This window comes from Euleptes europaea, chromosome 10, assembly GCF_029931775.1.
Source record: "Euleptes europaea isolate rEulEur1 chromosome 10, rEulEur1.hap1, whole genome shotgun sequence".
NCBI classification, from domain to species: Eukaryota; Metazoa; Chordata; class Lepidosauria; order Squamata; family Sphaerodactylidae; genus Euleptes; species Euleptes europaea.
Genome location: NC_079321.1, coordinates 832867 through 846850, shown reverse-complemented (window position 1 = coordinate 846850; position 13984 = coordinate 832867). Strand labels below are relative to the sequence as shown.

Here is a 13984-nt window from a genome sequence, read left to right as displayed (position 1 = left end):
CAAAGCCTTAGGCAGACCAGGAGAGGGAGGACATCTTGGCCATCTTCTGGGCATGGAATATGGGGTCACTGGGTGTGTGTGTGTGGGGGGAGGTATTAGTGAATTTCCTGCATTGTGCAGGGGGTTGGACTGGATAACCCTGGTGGTCCCTTCCAACTCTATGGTTCTATTATTCTAAAGCCCCCGAGGCAGTAATTGTGCTTTCAGGTGACAACAAAGAACCCTGTTACGAGCACCACTCTGATTCAGGGCTGACGGTGCAAAACTCCAGCCCCTTGTAACTTGTGGCCTTCTGCGGAAGAGGTAGTTTCAGCTGGAGAAATTTCACTGCTCAGCCCAAAGCCCCCTTCAGTGGAGTGTGTGCTGTTGCTGGGGGGGGGGGCTTCAAGGAGTCCCACCTTCCCTATAAACAGGTCCTCTACCACCACTATTGCCAAAACTGCTGTGGAGACAAGCAGAAGACAGTTCTCCCAGGAATTAACCTTCTGACAGCTGCAGCTATGGAAATGCCCCCCCCCCCGCCGCATCTTCCCTTTTCCATGGCTTCAGGGTCACAGCTGCTGCTGTTCTGGGGGCGGGGGGACAATTTACTTCTTCTCCCTCCGGGGCTGCCTCTAGAGCACTGCAGCGTGTGGGGAAAGTGTGCCATGCACAGCAGATAATTGAGCTTTAAAAATTGGAATTGACAAGCAGGAATTTGCAGCTAGTGGATATGGAGGCAAAAGAAAAGAATGCGGTGAAATTAACAATTCCCTTATCGATTTCACCAGTTGCGGGGGTGGGGTCTTGAAACTGTAGTATAGGGTTACCCGACATGTATAGGGTTCCTCAACTTGGTGTACCACCAAGTGTTTTCAGGAAGTGGGTGGGGCCAGGTAGGGCCTTTCCAGGCAAGAGATGAACACAGGTGGTTTGCCATTGCCTGCCTCTGCGTAGCAACCCTGGACTTCTCTTGGTGGTCTCCCATCCGAGTCCTAACCAGGGCCGACCCTGCTTGGCTTCTGAGATTTGGCGAGATCAGGCTAGCCTGGGCCATCCGGGTCAGGGGGTCTGCCCACCAAAAAGATGGTCGTTCCCTGCTTTAATGGTATTCGCTACAGTGTCAGTCCCAGGATCCCTGCAGCCCAGAAATGGTTGTGTTTGTTTATTTACTTCATTTATAATCCATATTTCTCAGTGAAACTGAAGGCAGATGGCTGTAGATCTGATAATAGGTGGGGGGCAGATAATGAAGAGAGGCACGGTAACACCATCAGCCATCACGTCACAAAATGTGGCATCCAAACCTGGTGAAACTGTTACAGCACATCAGTCTGGATTTGGGTTGCCAACCCCCAGGTGGAGGCTGGAGATCTCCTGCTATTACAACTGATCTCCAAACGACAGAGATCAGTTCCCTTGGAGAAAATGGCCACTTTGGTAAGAGTGGCGGACTCTAATCTGGAGAACCAGGTTGGTTTCCCCACTCCTCCACGTGAAGCCAGCTGGGTGACCTTGGACTAGTCACAGTTCTTTCCGAACTCTCAGCCCGACCTACTTCACAAGGTGCCTGGGGAGGCGGAGGGAAGGTGATTGTAAGCTGGTTTGATTCTCCTTTAAAAAGATAGAGAAAGTCGGCATATAAAAACCAACTCTTCTTCTTAAATGCAATGCTTTTAAAACAAAAGGGTTCCCGTCCCTCACTGGATTCATCCAGCCAGCAGCAGAGTCAGTTTACAATCACGTTTCAGCTTTGGTAAAGGGCCGCGTTTTCAGCAGGAGCTGTGCAAATTTGTATCATTGTTTTGTCCTTATCTTATGCTGAGTAGCAAACAACTGCAGGCTAAACAAAGGGAAGCAAAATAAGAGTTTATAGAGTTCATTTTGACCACCGCTGCAGCTGAGGCTGGAGGAGGTAGATTTTTCTGAGAATACCTTTGACCAAGAGCGGTGTTCTAGGTATTCCAGTATGGCTGCCACCCACCAGACGCCTCTGAGTCTAGAACCTGTAACTATTCCAGAGGTAAGTGAAGCAAAAAACAAAACAAAAAATCCCACTGTTTGGAAATAGCTTTTTCATCTCCATCAGCAATTCAAAACCTGTCGTAGTCTGCATTTGATGTCCTGCCTGTGAGTTAAATTGTTTCTCAGCTGCTGCAGAATTCAGGTCAGGGAGAGTTCTGAGTTGTCTTCAGCTCAAACATCGCATGTCAAGAACCCATCTTGCTAAACTACCGAGGCTTGTCAGATTAAGACCCAGAAGTCCACTTTGCTCGGCCTGTTTACTGAATGCCTGCATTTTGGGACGTTCTTAAGCTAAGTTGATGCCTTGAAGGTGTACAGATCACCTCCTCTCATCAAATCAAATATTATTGGCAGGAGCTAAAAGGATCCCTGTGAGGAGGGGGCCACTAGATTACCCAATTGTCTCACCTAGAGGGAGAGGGAGAGATGGGAGGGGAGCAAAGTTGCACCAGGTATTTTAAAATGAGCCAAACAAAGATGTTGGCTTAGGGAAACGTACACACAGGTGACTCACTTGACAAAATACTGCCTTGAAAATGCAAAGAAACAGAGACAAAATTGTGCTGTTTTTCTAGTTGGCCCCGCCTGCCCTGTTCTTCCTTGGGGGAGGGAGAGGATTGGACTCCTCGATCAGAAGATGAACCAAGTTACATTCTTCAACTTGTGCACTAAAGGACTACAGGTTGTTAGTTGTGTCTTTCCATCTCCTGGACAGAACAGTCAAGGGACAGAAACAAACAACCTCTAACCCTACGATGAATTCCAGACTACAGAAATTAGTTTCTCTGGAGGAAATTATTGAATCATAGAATCATAGAGTTTGAAGGGACGACCAGGGTCATCTAGTCCAACCCCCTGCACAATGCAGGAAATTCACATCTACCTCCCCCCCCTCCACACACACACCCCTAGTGGCCCCTGATCCATGGTGGCTTCAGAGGGAGGGGGGAACAGCATGGCATCAGATCCCAGCTGAGTCCCCTCCTTCCCCAAATTCCAACAGGTGCTGCCTTCAAATCTCCAGGAATGTTGCAAGCAGGAGTTGGCAGCCCCTAACTGCACTGGAAGATACAGTAACGCTGAGCTTATTGTGTGGCAAAAAAGATGGTCTTTGCTTCAGGGCCAGTTTTACCATTGATTTAAAAAAAAAACTTTTGGCGGCTAAACATTAGGAAGAACTTTCTAACAGTGAGAGCGGTTCCTCAGTGGAAGAGGCTTCCTCGGGAGGTGGTGGGCTCTCCTTCCCCGGAGGTTTTTAAGCAGAGGCTAGATAGCCATCTGACAGCAAGGCTGATTCTATGAATTAGGCAGATCATGAGAGGGAGGGCAGGAAGGGTTGCATCAGTGCTTGGCTCTCATGGCCCTTTATTGCATGCTGAGCGTAGTGCCGATTGCCACTCAAGGGCCAGGAAGCAATTTTCCTTCAGGCCAGATTGGCCAGGGATCCTGGAGGATTTTTAGAGGGAGACATCTTCTGGGCATGGGGACACTGGGGGTGTGGGGAGGGGAGGTAGTTGTGAATTTCCTGCATTGCGGAGGGGTTTGAACTAGATAACCCTGGTGGTCCCTTCCAACTCTATGATTCTATGGTGTTGCTTCCTTGTAGGTCCAAGCAGTCTGGGTGCATGGGTTACTGCCCATCTGTGGATGGCTGATCCAGGCAATTGCCTCTTCCCGCCCCTTCCCAACCAGAACTTCTCAGTTAACAACGGACTCTAATTATGTTTCATTAGAGGCTGCGTTTACTCCTTTTGCCTTAAGAAACGCAGTTTAATTACAGCTGGTCCTCTAGAAATGAGGCAGTTGAGCAGAGCAGGCGTTGTGCAAATGGGCCGTCTTGCCCTGGTCCAGAGTAGATTCAGGGCTGTGCCCCTCCCGGCTCTGCTCTTCCCTGCTTCAGTGAAAGAGGGAAGGACGTAATTTTGGGGAATTATCTTGGGCCTGGGCAGATCTAAAGCTGCTGACTTATTTTCATCAGCTGATACCGTCCAAGCGAATTTTCAAGACTATTTTTTAACGACTTGACCGCAAGACAAATTGATTTCACACTTCTGCAGCAACTGTTTTATAATCATTTCAATTATCGCAAGGCTCAATTAATGCTAATATGTTTCATTAATGCAGAAATAAATCTCAGGCTTCTGGTTTAGATCCCCCCCCCCAGGCAAATGCAAACATGTTTTCACACACACACCCCACACACACCTCAGCACATGGGTGCACGCGCACACACACACACACACACACACACACCTCTTGTCCTCCCCAGCTCAATCACAATCTCTGTCCTTGATGCTTCTGCAACATGAATGAAATTTCTTTACTAATGCAAATCGAGAAAAGATAGAGAGCAGGCCTCTTCCCTCCTGTAAGTGCTTTCTCTTCCGTCTGCCAGATCACAGTGGAAATTATTCTAGGGCTATAGATTTTGAAAGTGGAAAGAATTATTATTTTATATATTTTTTTTCCAATAAGGAGGTCTTTGTTATTCTCTGGTCCTCTACACTGGATCAGACGAGCATCGGGGTTCTTTTGTGCATCTCCAGGGTATTCCCTGTTTTTCCTGCCATCTTTCCCGAACAGGCTATTCATGTGGACATAAAAGTCTGAATCTTTCTGATCCTGCCCACATTGGCGACATTTCCTCTCCCCCAGTCTCCACAGCAGCCATTTTCCACCCGACCACCAGAGAGCTTTTGGGAAGGGGGGGTTGGTTTAAACCAGCAATTGTTTGTATGCTAGATTTCTATGCTGCTCATTCCTAAGCAAGTCAGGCTCTGAGCAGCTCACGACCATTACAATACAATTTAAAACCATCATTTACAGATTAAAACTAAATTCATTAATTAAAATCAGGTGCCCTCAGCTACAAGCAGCATCAAACAATGATGGGGAAACCATACAGAGGGGAAGAACCGGACAACAGAATAATTATCAACAAGGAAGAGGGATCTGTCACTGTAGCATCACATTATAACAATCTTTCTCTCAACATCTTTGAATTCCCAGGTTTCATTTTTTTAAAGAAAGGTATGATGCTAGCCTGTTTCATTGCAGAGATGTGTCTGTGCAAGAAAAGAGGTTAGAGGCTTTTTTTTTTTTTTTACAAAAAATGAAAGCTGGGAATTTAGAGGACCTAGTAGATAGCTCATTATGATGCTATAAGTCAATTGCTGATTTAAAAACAACCACACACCCCAGACCCTGGTGATGCGGGGGGCAGGCGGGACTGCTGTGGAAGACAGGGGCAGGGAACGTTTATCTATTTAGAATTTTTTTATTCCACCTCTCCAGGGAACCGAGGTGGCTTACTGTCAGCTCTAGTCCCATGATAATCCCATAAACAGACATTCATAGACAAGTAGTCCAAAAGAGAGTTGATTTATTGGAAAATCCACAGGTTAACAGAAGCTAAGAGTCAAATGGACACTAATGAAAACTATAAGCACGGTACAGGGCATATATGAAAGAGCATAGGGCAAATCAGGGTAGATCTGGATGCCATGGCAACCCCTCTCCCAGGAGCTGTCAGGGAGGTAGGATTCTACCGGCATTCCCACAGAGTCCAGTCTAAACACGTTGTTTGCAGGGCCAGAGCTGGCCTTGGCCAGCACCTGGAGAAACCACAACATCCTTTTCTCAGGCCATGCCTGACACTTACAAAATAAAACATAATGACAACGTTAAAGGTTGTTAATTAAACCTCAATATTTTTAGAACATTCTCATCACGCATCTCGTGCAAAGTCCTGGTGTGGCCAAACCAACAAACGCGGACTTTTGTCTTGCGTCACGAGGCCACCGCTGAGCACCAGGGCTGCTGCTTCCTAGGGTTGCCATGGCTCTCTGCCCTCAACCCCCAGGAGGTTTTGGGGTGAGGCACAGGAAGGGGAAGCATCGATTGACGTCACAACATGACTTCCAGGTGACGTCACAACACTCTAAGAATCCCATAGGGTTTCTAGGACTTCCTAGAGCAGGGGTGTCAAACATAAGGTCCGGGGGCCGGATTCGGCCCTTTAGAGCTCTTATCCGGCCGGCAAGGCAGCCCCACCTCACCCTCGATTTATGTCATATCCGGCCCTCGTAACAATTGAGTGTGACACCCCTGTCCTGAGCATTGTGACATCACAATGCCGATTGACCTCACTTCTGTCTCCCCCCTCCCTTTCCTCTCTCGACTCATTCAAGCAGTGCCAGGGGTCTTGAGGAGACAGTGGGAAGTCCTCCGCTGTCCCAGGTTAGTTGGCAAGGCCACCGCTTCCTGAGATAAGGCTGTGCGCTTTGCTTCTAAACCCGAAGTGGAAGTTGCAGTATCTGCTAGGTAAGGCTCACATGTTTATTCGTGCCCAACAAGGGTACCTCCCTCTTATTTTAGAGACTCTGCTTGCTAATATCCACTGTAGTATGACGACTGGTACCTTACAAAAGCGTCTTTCAGGAAAGAGAAGGAACACACGCCCTTGTTCCCTGAACGGCAACGGCATGCCTTTGACAGTAACTCTGTGCCCATTTTTACTACTGTACAAGCCCACGTTGTCTTTGGTTTCTTTTATTTAGTTGTATTTGTTTCCATTGTGCATCTCTATTAGATGTTTCTCATGGGCCAGCCATCCCAAGACACCCTGCTGTGCTGTGGTGTGACCAGTGACGGCCTTTTCAGCAATAAACAAGGTATTGTGCACTTGAGAAGAAACATTGGCAACGGTAAAGCTCAGGAGGCTTGGAATTGCTTCAATGTTTTCTTCTTACCACAGGGCTGCTTTTTTTTTTTTTTAATGTGCAACCAGACACAAAATGTGCTATTCCAGGGGGTGGGGTGGGGGTAATAATGTGCAGTTCCAGAAAAACGTTATGTGCAGTTAAAAACTTCACCTTCATGGAAAAGTTGTATTTTGTGATGTAAAAATTGTTTAATAACAATGTGAAGAGTAAATTGAGTAGGCGAGGCGCCTCTAGAACTCCAGACCCAGGATTTACCGTAGACTTGCATGGATGCTCGTTTTGTGTACAAATAAACAGGTGGAGGGGGGATTGAGATAGCCCACACTGGCTCTGCCCCCAAATTGTGCATTCAAGGCTGTAGAGTATGCATGTCCATATGGACAGCTATAGTCTTCCTCCACGGGAGCCACATCTTCCATTTTAATGGGATGAATCCTGCATAGGGAAGGAGACAAGATTTTGAATGCACAGAGGTCAGGAGGAGGGTTGGCCGGCCCATTCCAAATCCCCCCCTCAATATGTTCAGTCGTAGACTTGATGAACGTCTGCACTAGAAGAAGAAGAAGTAGAGTTGGCTTTTCTACCCCAATTTTCTCTACCTTTTTAAGGAGATTCAAACCAGCTTATAATCACCTTTCCCTCCCCACAACAGACACCCTGTGAGGTAGGTGGGGCGGAGAGAGTTCTGAGAGAACTGTGACTAACCCGAAATCACCCAGCAGGCTTCATGTGGAGTAGTGGGGAATCCAACAAGTTCCCCAGATTAGAGTTCACCACTCATATGGAGGAGTGGGGAATTGAACCCGGTTCTCCAGATTAGCGTCCACTGCTGTTAACCACTACGCCACGCTAGGCTTGCCAGATGGCCTGCCCCTGCTGGTTCACCAACACTGCCTTCTCTTGAAGCAGTAGAAAATGACCGGGGGTGGGCTGGGGGGTAGAATGACACCACAAACACAGCAGTGTCTCTTCTAGTTGTTGCGATTATAAAGCTCTAGAGATTTCCCCAATCTCTGTGGTTTTTACCATAGACATCTGGGAGAATTTCCAGAGTGCTTTCGGGAAAACCCGGAAGTGATGTCACCATGTCTCGCAATACTTCTCCTCCCCATTCCCAAACCCTCTGAAGGATTGCCAGTTGCAAGCCTGGCAACCTTAGACTCTGCAGAGAACTTAAGGGTTCAAGAAGAGATGCTAAGCGATGAACCTCCCTACCGAGTGGTGTCAGCCTCTCCTCCCTCACCATTCCCTTCGCAGGACTGGCCTGTGGAAAATGAGGGTACGTGTTAACAACAAGAAGGACCCAAGGAGGAAAGTCGCGTGACTCTTGTGGCAACACCTGCCCCTGCTGTAGTTCATTGAATGAGAAGGCTCGAGGGAGCAGGGCATGCTGCCTGGAAAACATTCCCTGAAATTGCAAGCTAAACTTATAGGCCATTTATTCATGGTCAATTTTGATGCATACTCAAAGCTATTTTTTTAAATGCGACTTTAAAAAATGCCTATTCACGGTCCCGAGGCAAAAGGAGAAATTCCACCCCCACCACTCGCCTGCTCCTTTGTTCCTATTAGCATAGCATAGTCATTAGCATGTGCATAGCTAACGCACTGCTGTTGCTTTGCATGGTTCTTTGAGGGTGATTCTTCGGGACAAACGCCAAAGATTGTGTTAAGTGAGCTCTTTAGTAATGTAAAGCAGGTCTGCGGCAGCTTCGCAGTCACTTCCGGAATGACGTAAAATTCAAAAAAATATGCGGGGCAATTCAGCCTGGAACCGCCCTGAACGCGCTGCTAATTACCATGAATAAATGGCCATAGAAACGGCAGGAAATGGGGCGGGTGGTACACTGGTGGGGGCAGAACTTCCAGAGGTGAGAGGGTTAGGTCAGTGGTGCCTCAGGGTTTTCTAATAAGAGAGTTTGCCAGCCGTCAAAGTGGTAGATCACGATGGGCAGCCGTGTTAGTCTGTCATGAGCTGTGGAAGGGCCAGAGTCCAGCAGCACCTGAAAGACCAACAAAATTCCTGGCAGGGTATTGAGCTTCCGTGAGCTCGAGGCAATGTAATTATAGATGCAGTTTGGAAGCATCTCTTTTCTTACGGCTCGTTTTCCAGCATATCTGCCATTCAAAGAAAACATGATGGAAATGGTGCATGCCGCCCCCCCCCCCAAACTAGCTAAGATTTACAAATCAGCCACAGGCACCTGTGCTGGTGGTGTTACTCCCCACCCCCACCCCCGGATATGTGGTGGGGGGGGCATCCACATGCAAAAGCATTTTGGGGCAAAATTAAAAATAAAACTGATCTTCCGCTCAAGAGGGAGGTGCCGCTTCTTAATTATATGTTAGTAGAGGTAAGAATGTTTCAGGTGATTCTCTTAAATATAATTCTGTCAGCTCATCTGGTGCTTGCAAGATACTGGAAACAACCGTTTTTCCTGAATATGCAGTTTCAGGCAGGGAAAATAAAGGCTCTGTCAGTGATTATGACATTAACTTGTTTACAGAGTGCTAAGGATATAAACAACATCAAACAATTATGGTCTATAATGATTAATTATTAAGACACACTTTTCTAAGTGTGAAAATAAATTCAATATGGACATGCTGGATGTTATAAGAAATAATAAAAAGGCGGGAAAAGAAAAGGCACTCTTTACATCGGGGCTCTCAGGGTGCTACCCACAGGTGCCGTGGCGCATGCCAACACCTTTCCTGGCATTCGCCAAGTGTTTTCAGAACGTGGGCAGAGCCAGGCGGGGCTTTTGATGGCCATTGACCAATCTGATTGGCTGTGCAGGTTTCCACAAAATCAGCATTGCGCAGAGGCTGTCAAGAACAACCTGTCTTCTCACTCACCTCCTCTCAATGGCCCATGCCCCTCCCATCCCTGCATCCCTAATTCAGCAAAAGTGGGGTTGGGACCATGCTATTAAATGATGCTCAACTCAATGCCTATGATCATAGAATCAGCATTGCTGACAGACGGCCATCTAGCCTCTGCTTCAAAACCTCCAAGGAAGGAGAGCCCACCACTTCCCGAGGAAGCCTGTTTCAAAGAATAAGGCCGTCACCAGGGTGGTGTAACTTGTAACCTTGGTTAGCAGCTTCATCCCTCATGTTTCTTGTCAATTCAGGTGCTCCTTCCTTGCCCTTTTGTTAAGTGGCAGAAGCATCAGCTTATTGCTGCAGCACCCCAGCTCTCCTGAGCAAACAGGGAGGACGAGCGTATCACAGCATTAATGGCCTGGCTAAGCTACACACCAGCCTTCCTGCTTGCCACGGTCTTCTCACCGACCTTTCAGGGGATGCCCGCTAAACCACATCATCAGACTGGCTGTAGAATAGGGTTGCCAACCACCAGGTGGTGGCTGGAGATGTCCTGCTATTGCAACTGATCTCTAGGCAGCAGAGATAAGTTCCCCTGAAGAAAATGGCTGCTTTGGAAGGTGGACTGTATGGCATTATACCGCCCATCCCCAATACCTGCCCTCCCCAGAATCCACCCCCAAAATCTCCAGGTATTTCCCAGCCCAGAGCCGGCAACCCTCCTGTCTGATTGTTAATTTGCAGCCCTTCTTGGTCTTAGAAAGTGGACGTTTATTTCTGCTCTTGGACTATTTCTAACTTCAGTGTTGGCAGAAAGGGCGTTTTTGTTGAGGGCTTGCAAAGGTGCCATCCCATTTTAGGTCAGCAGCAGAAAAAAAGGGCTGAGAAGGACATCAGCAAGTCAGAACTTCTGTCCAGCCGGGTAAGGAAGGACTACCTGGAGGCGTCCTATTATGTGGCACCGAACTGCCAAAGCTGGTGGGACCCAACACCTGAAAGTGGAGCAGAGACAATTACTGAAATACATCCAGCTCGGTGCACCTCATCTAACAGTCAGAGCGGAAGAACAGAGTGGAACAGGCTTCCTCGGGATGTGGTGGGCTCTCCTTCCCTGGAGGTTGTTAAGCAGAGGCTAGATGGCCATATGTCAGCAATGCTGATCTGGGACCGTAGGCAGATCATGAGAGGGAGGGCATCTTGGCCATCTTCTGGTCACTAGGGGTGTGGAGGGGGGAGGTAGTTGTGAATTTCCTGCATTGTGCAGGGGGTTGGACTAGATGACCCTTGTGGTACCTTCCAATTCTATGATTCTGTCTCACAGAGGAGACTGTCTTTATGCTTTTGAGATTGTCCTTCAGACTGTGATAGGTTTTTTAATGTGAGCTACTTTGAGTTTAAGAAAAATAGCATCAAAATGTTTTCAGGCGGGCAGGCCTGTTAATTGGCGGGCAGGTGCCCCTCTATGAACAGGCACCTGGCAACCCTAAATATAGACCAAAGTCATAATCAATGGCTACCATAAAAACGAAACTGCCTACTATGCAGTTCCTTATAACGAAATCTATTCCCAACCACCGAACAAAATGATACTAGGCTGAGAATTGGTGTTGGTTCATTTCTTGTTCTGCAAAAGATGAAAAAGTCTCTGAATGTCTGTTGCCCACCTGAAAGGCCTGTCTTAAATCATAGTGATGCAAATAGGTACACATAAACCTTTCATACTTGCTGTTACCTCAGTGTGCCAATCTTATTTTCAGTGGGATTCTGGACATTTAAGCAGTTGGGAAACTTCTTTTACCTGCCAGGTAAATCAAGCTGTAAATAGACAAGAGTAAATAGAAAAAAGTAACTTCTCATTGCATACCATATCCCTGTAGTAAAATGCCTATGAAGATAGTTCCACTCATCCGACAGTGAATATACACATCAGTTTACAACATGTTAGAAGAAGCCCACAGAGCTTTGAACGCATGCGCATGGGTTTTCAATCATGGAATGGGGGCCCCAGCCGCTTAACGAAATGAACAGCTAAAGCGAATTAGGATGACTGTATTTGAGACTTTGCTGAAGTCTCATTAAGAAAGGACATTCGCCAAGGGGTGGAAGTGGAAATTTGCAAAAGGGATAACACTATCATCCGACCACCCTGCATGTAGGGCCATCTATGGCAGGTATTTTGCAGAAACCCCTTCTTAGTTAACAAAGGCCCTTTTTAATCGAGGGAACTGCAGGACACTTGCGTTGTTGTAACATCCCTTAGGGTTTTTTGTTTGTTTGTTTTTGCATTTCCCAAGTAGCTTTTGCTTACAACCCTGTGAGCTTTGGGGCAAAGGACACCTGAACTGCTTCCTTTTCAGCATGCTTGTAATTCTCCACCCCTTGGTTGAGGGTGGGAACGATAACCGGAATGGAATTTCGTCTTTGCCAAGTGGTCAAGATTCAAGGAAACGGGATATCCGGACAGTAGGTGGGCTCTTGCTGAAGCCGTTTCCTTCAGCTGCAGGTGCCCCGACTCACCCTTCAGCCCACCATGACCCTCTTTCCACTTTTTCCACTTGTGTCATCGTTAGGGATGCTGCTCATGTGTGTGAAGACTCTTAAGTGGCCTTGTATTTATCCTTGGTCTGTCGCGGGTCTTGCCTCCTCTCACCAGCAGTGGCTCTCCAGGGTCTAAGGAAGAGGTCTTCTACATCATCTACTGTGTGTGTCAAGGGCCATCAAGTTGCAATTGACTTCTGGCCACCCCCTAGGATTTCCAAGGCAAGAGGCATTCAGAGGTAGTTTTGCCACTGTCTGCCTTTGCATAGGGACCCTGGACTTCCTTGGTGGTCTCCCATCCAAACACTAACCAAGGCCAAACGCTGCTTAGCTTTGGCGTCTTTAAGCGGAGGCTGGACAAGCACTTGTCAGGGATGCTCTAGGCTGATGCTCCATTGGGGTTGGACTAGGTGGCCTGTATGGCCCCTCCCAACTCTATAATTCTATGATTCTATGAGATCTGACAAGATAGGCTAGCTTGAACCATCTGGGTCAAGGCAAGAGACGTCCAGAGGCAGTTTGCCATTGCCTGCGTAGCGACCCTGGACTTCCTTAGTGGCCCCCCATCCAAGTATCAACCAGGCCTGACCCGGCTTAGCTTCCAAGATCTGACTAAATCAGGCTAGCCTGGACCTACCTGAACCTTTTAACTGGAGATGCTGGAGATTGAACCTGGGACCTTCTGCAAGCCCAGCCAGGTGCTGCACCTCTGAGACAGGCCCCAGCCCCAACATTGTTAAGTCATAGCTCAATGCTGTGCCATAGCCATATTATACCCAGACACGCTGCAAGAGAAGTCTGGCCTGGACTGGCCCATTTAACGTACAGGAAAGGGTTGCGGTGGGCGGTGGCTGAGGCATAAGCAGAGCCCAAAAGCCCCAGTAGCTCTGGCCTCTCCGCAGGAGCCGCTGGGCTCTGATCCCCCAGTGCTGACAGTGGCTGGCGTCAGCTCACCCGTTGCCTCTTCCTGTGCTCCCATTCTTGGGATCCATTTGTGTTTCTGGCCAGCTGTGAACCCTCCCAGTTTTGGAGGAATCCCCCCGGCTTGGCTTGTTCTGGGGTCCTTGAAACTCCCCAGCCTGCCCTTAAGGTGAGCTTAACAGTTACTCAAACGGCTCTCCTCCTCGCGATGTTAAAGTGATTATTTCCCCATCTGTCCTCACGTCTGTGCAGTCTTTCCGGTGGGAAGCCCTGTACTCACGCACGGGGTCGGAGGGGGGGGAAGGGTGAGTACGAAGACAGAAGGGACGGCAGTCGAACCGGGGGCTTATCTCTCTGCCGCGCCACCTGAGCCCTTATTTGATCAGTCTGATCTCTTTTGGGCTGACCAGGAAAGTGTTTGGATTGTTTGCATTTCAGTCCAGGGAGAGATCCGGGATGGGGGAGGAGACTCTCCCATCTCTAACCATCAAGGGCTGGCCGTTGATGGGTGCATACCGACCAACGGTGAACAGATATGCCCTTTTTATTTTTTGTTCATTTGTTTCTGTATATTGACATTATGAATCTTTTTTTCTACGTATATATTATTGTTTCTGGATGCTGTTGGCCGTTTGTTTCTTGTAAGCATTTTTTTTGCGCCATTTATGTGGTAAAAATATTGTCGAAGGCTTTCACGGTCAGAGTTCATTGGTTCTTGTAGGTTATCCGGGCTGTGTAACCGTGGTCTTGGTATTTTCTTTCCTGACGTTTCGCCAGCAGCTGTGGCAGGCATCTTCAGAGGAGTAACATTTATGTGATATTTGTCCAAAATACATCATTTATACATATAATGTATAGTAATGATTTATTGATACACAGATAATGTTGTAAAACCCACACATTTTATTGGGGATATTTAGCATGAAGTGGCAGGAAGTGGCGCAAAACTCATAAGTTTGATTTGCCAG

General features: G+C 47.7%; 1 protein-coding gene across 1 annotated transcript in view; it reads left to right on the top strand.

The window, feature by feature from the left end:
- Nucleotides 1-13984, top strand: part of PAK5 (p21 (RAC1) activated kinase 5) — a 107078-nt gene that overhangs the window by 28744 nt on the left and 64350 nt on the right. Inside the window, exon 2 of the mRNA XM_056856119.1 lies at nt 6596-6677. Within this exon, the coding sequence (XP_056712097.1) occupies nt 6596-6677 (82 nt within the window). The remainder of the gene's footprint in view (nt 1-6595; nt 6678-13984) is intronic.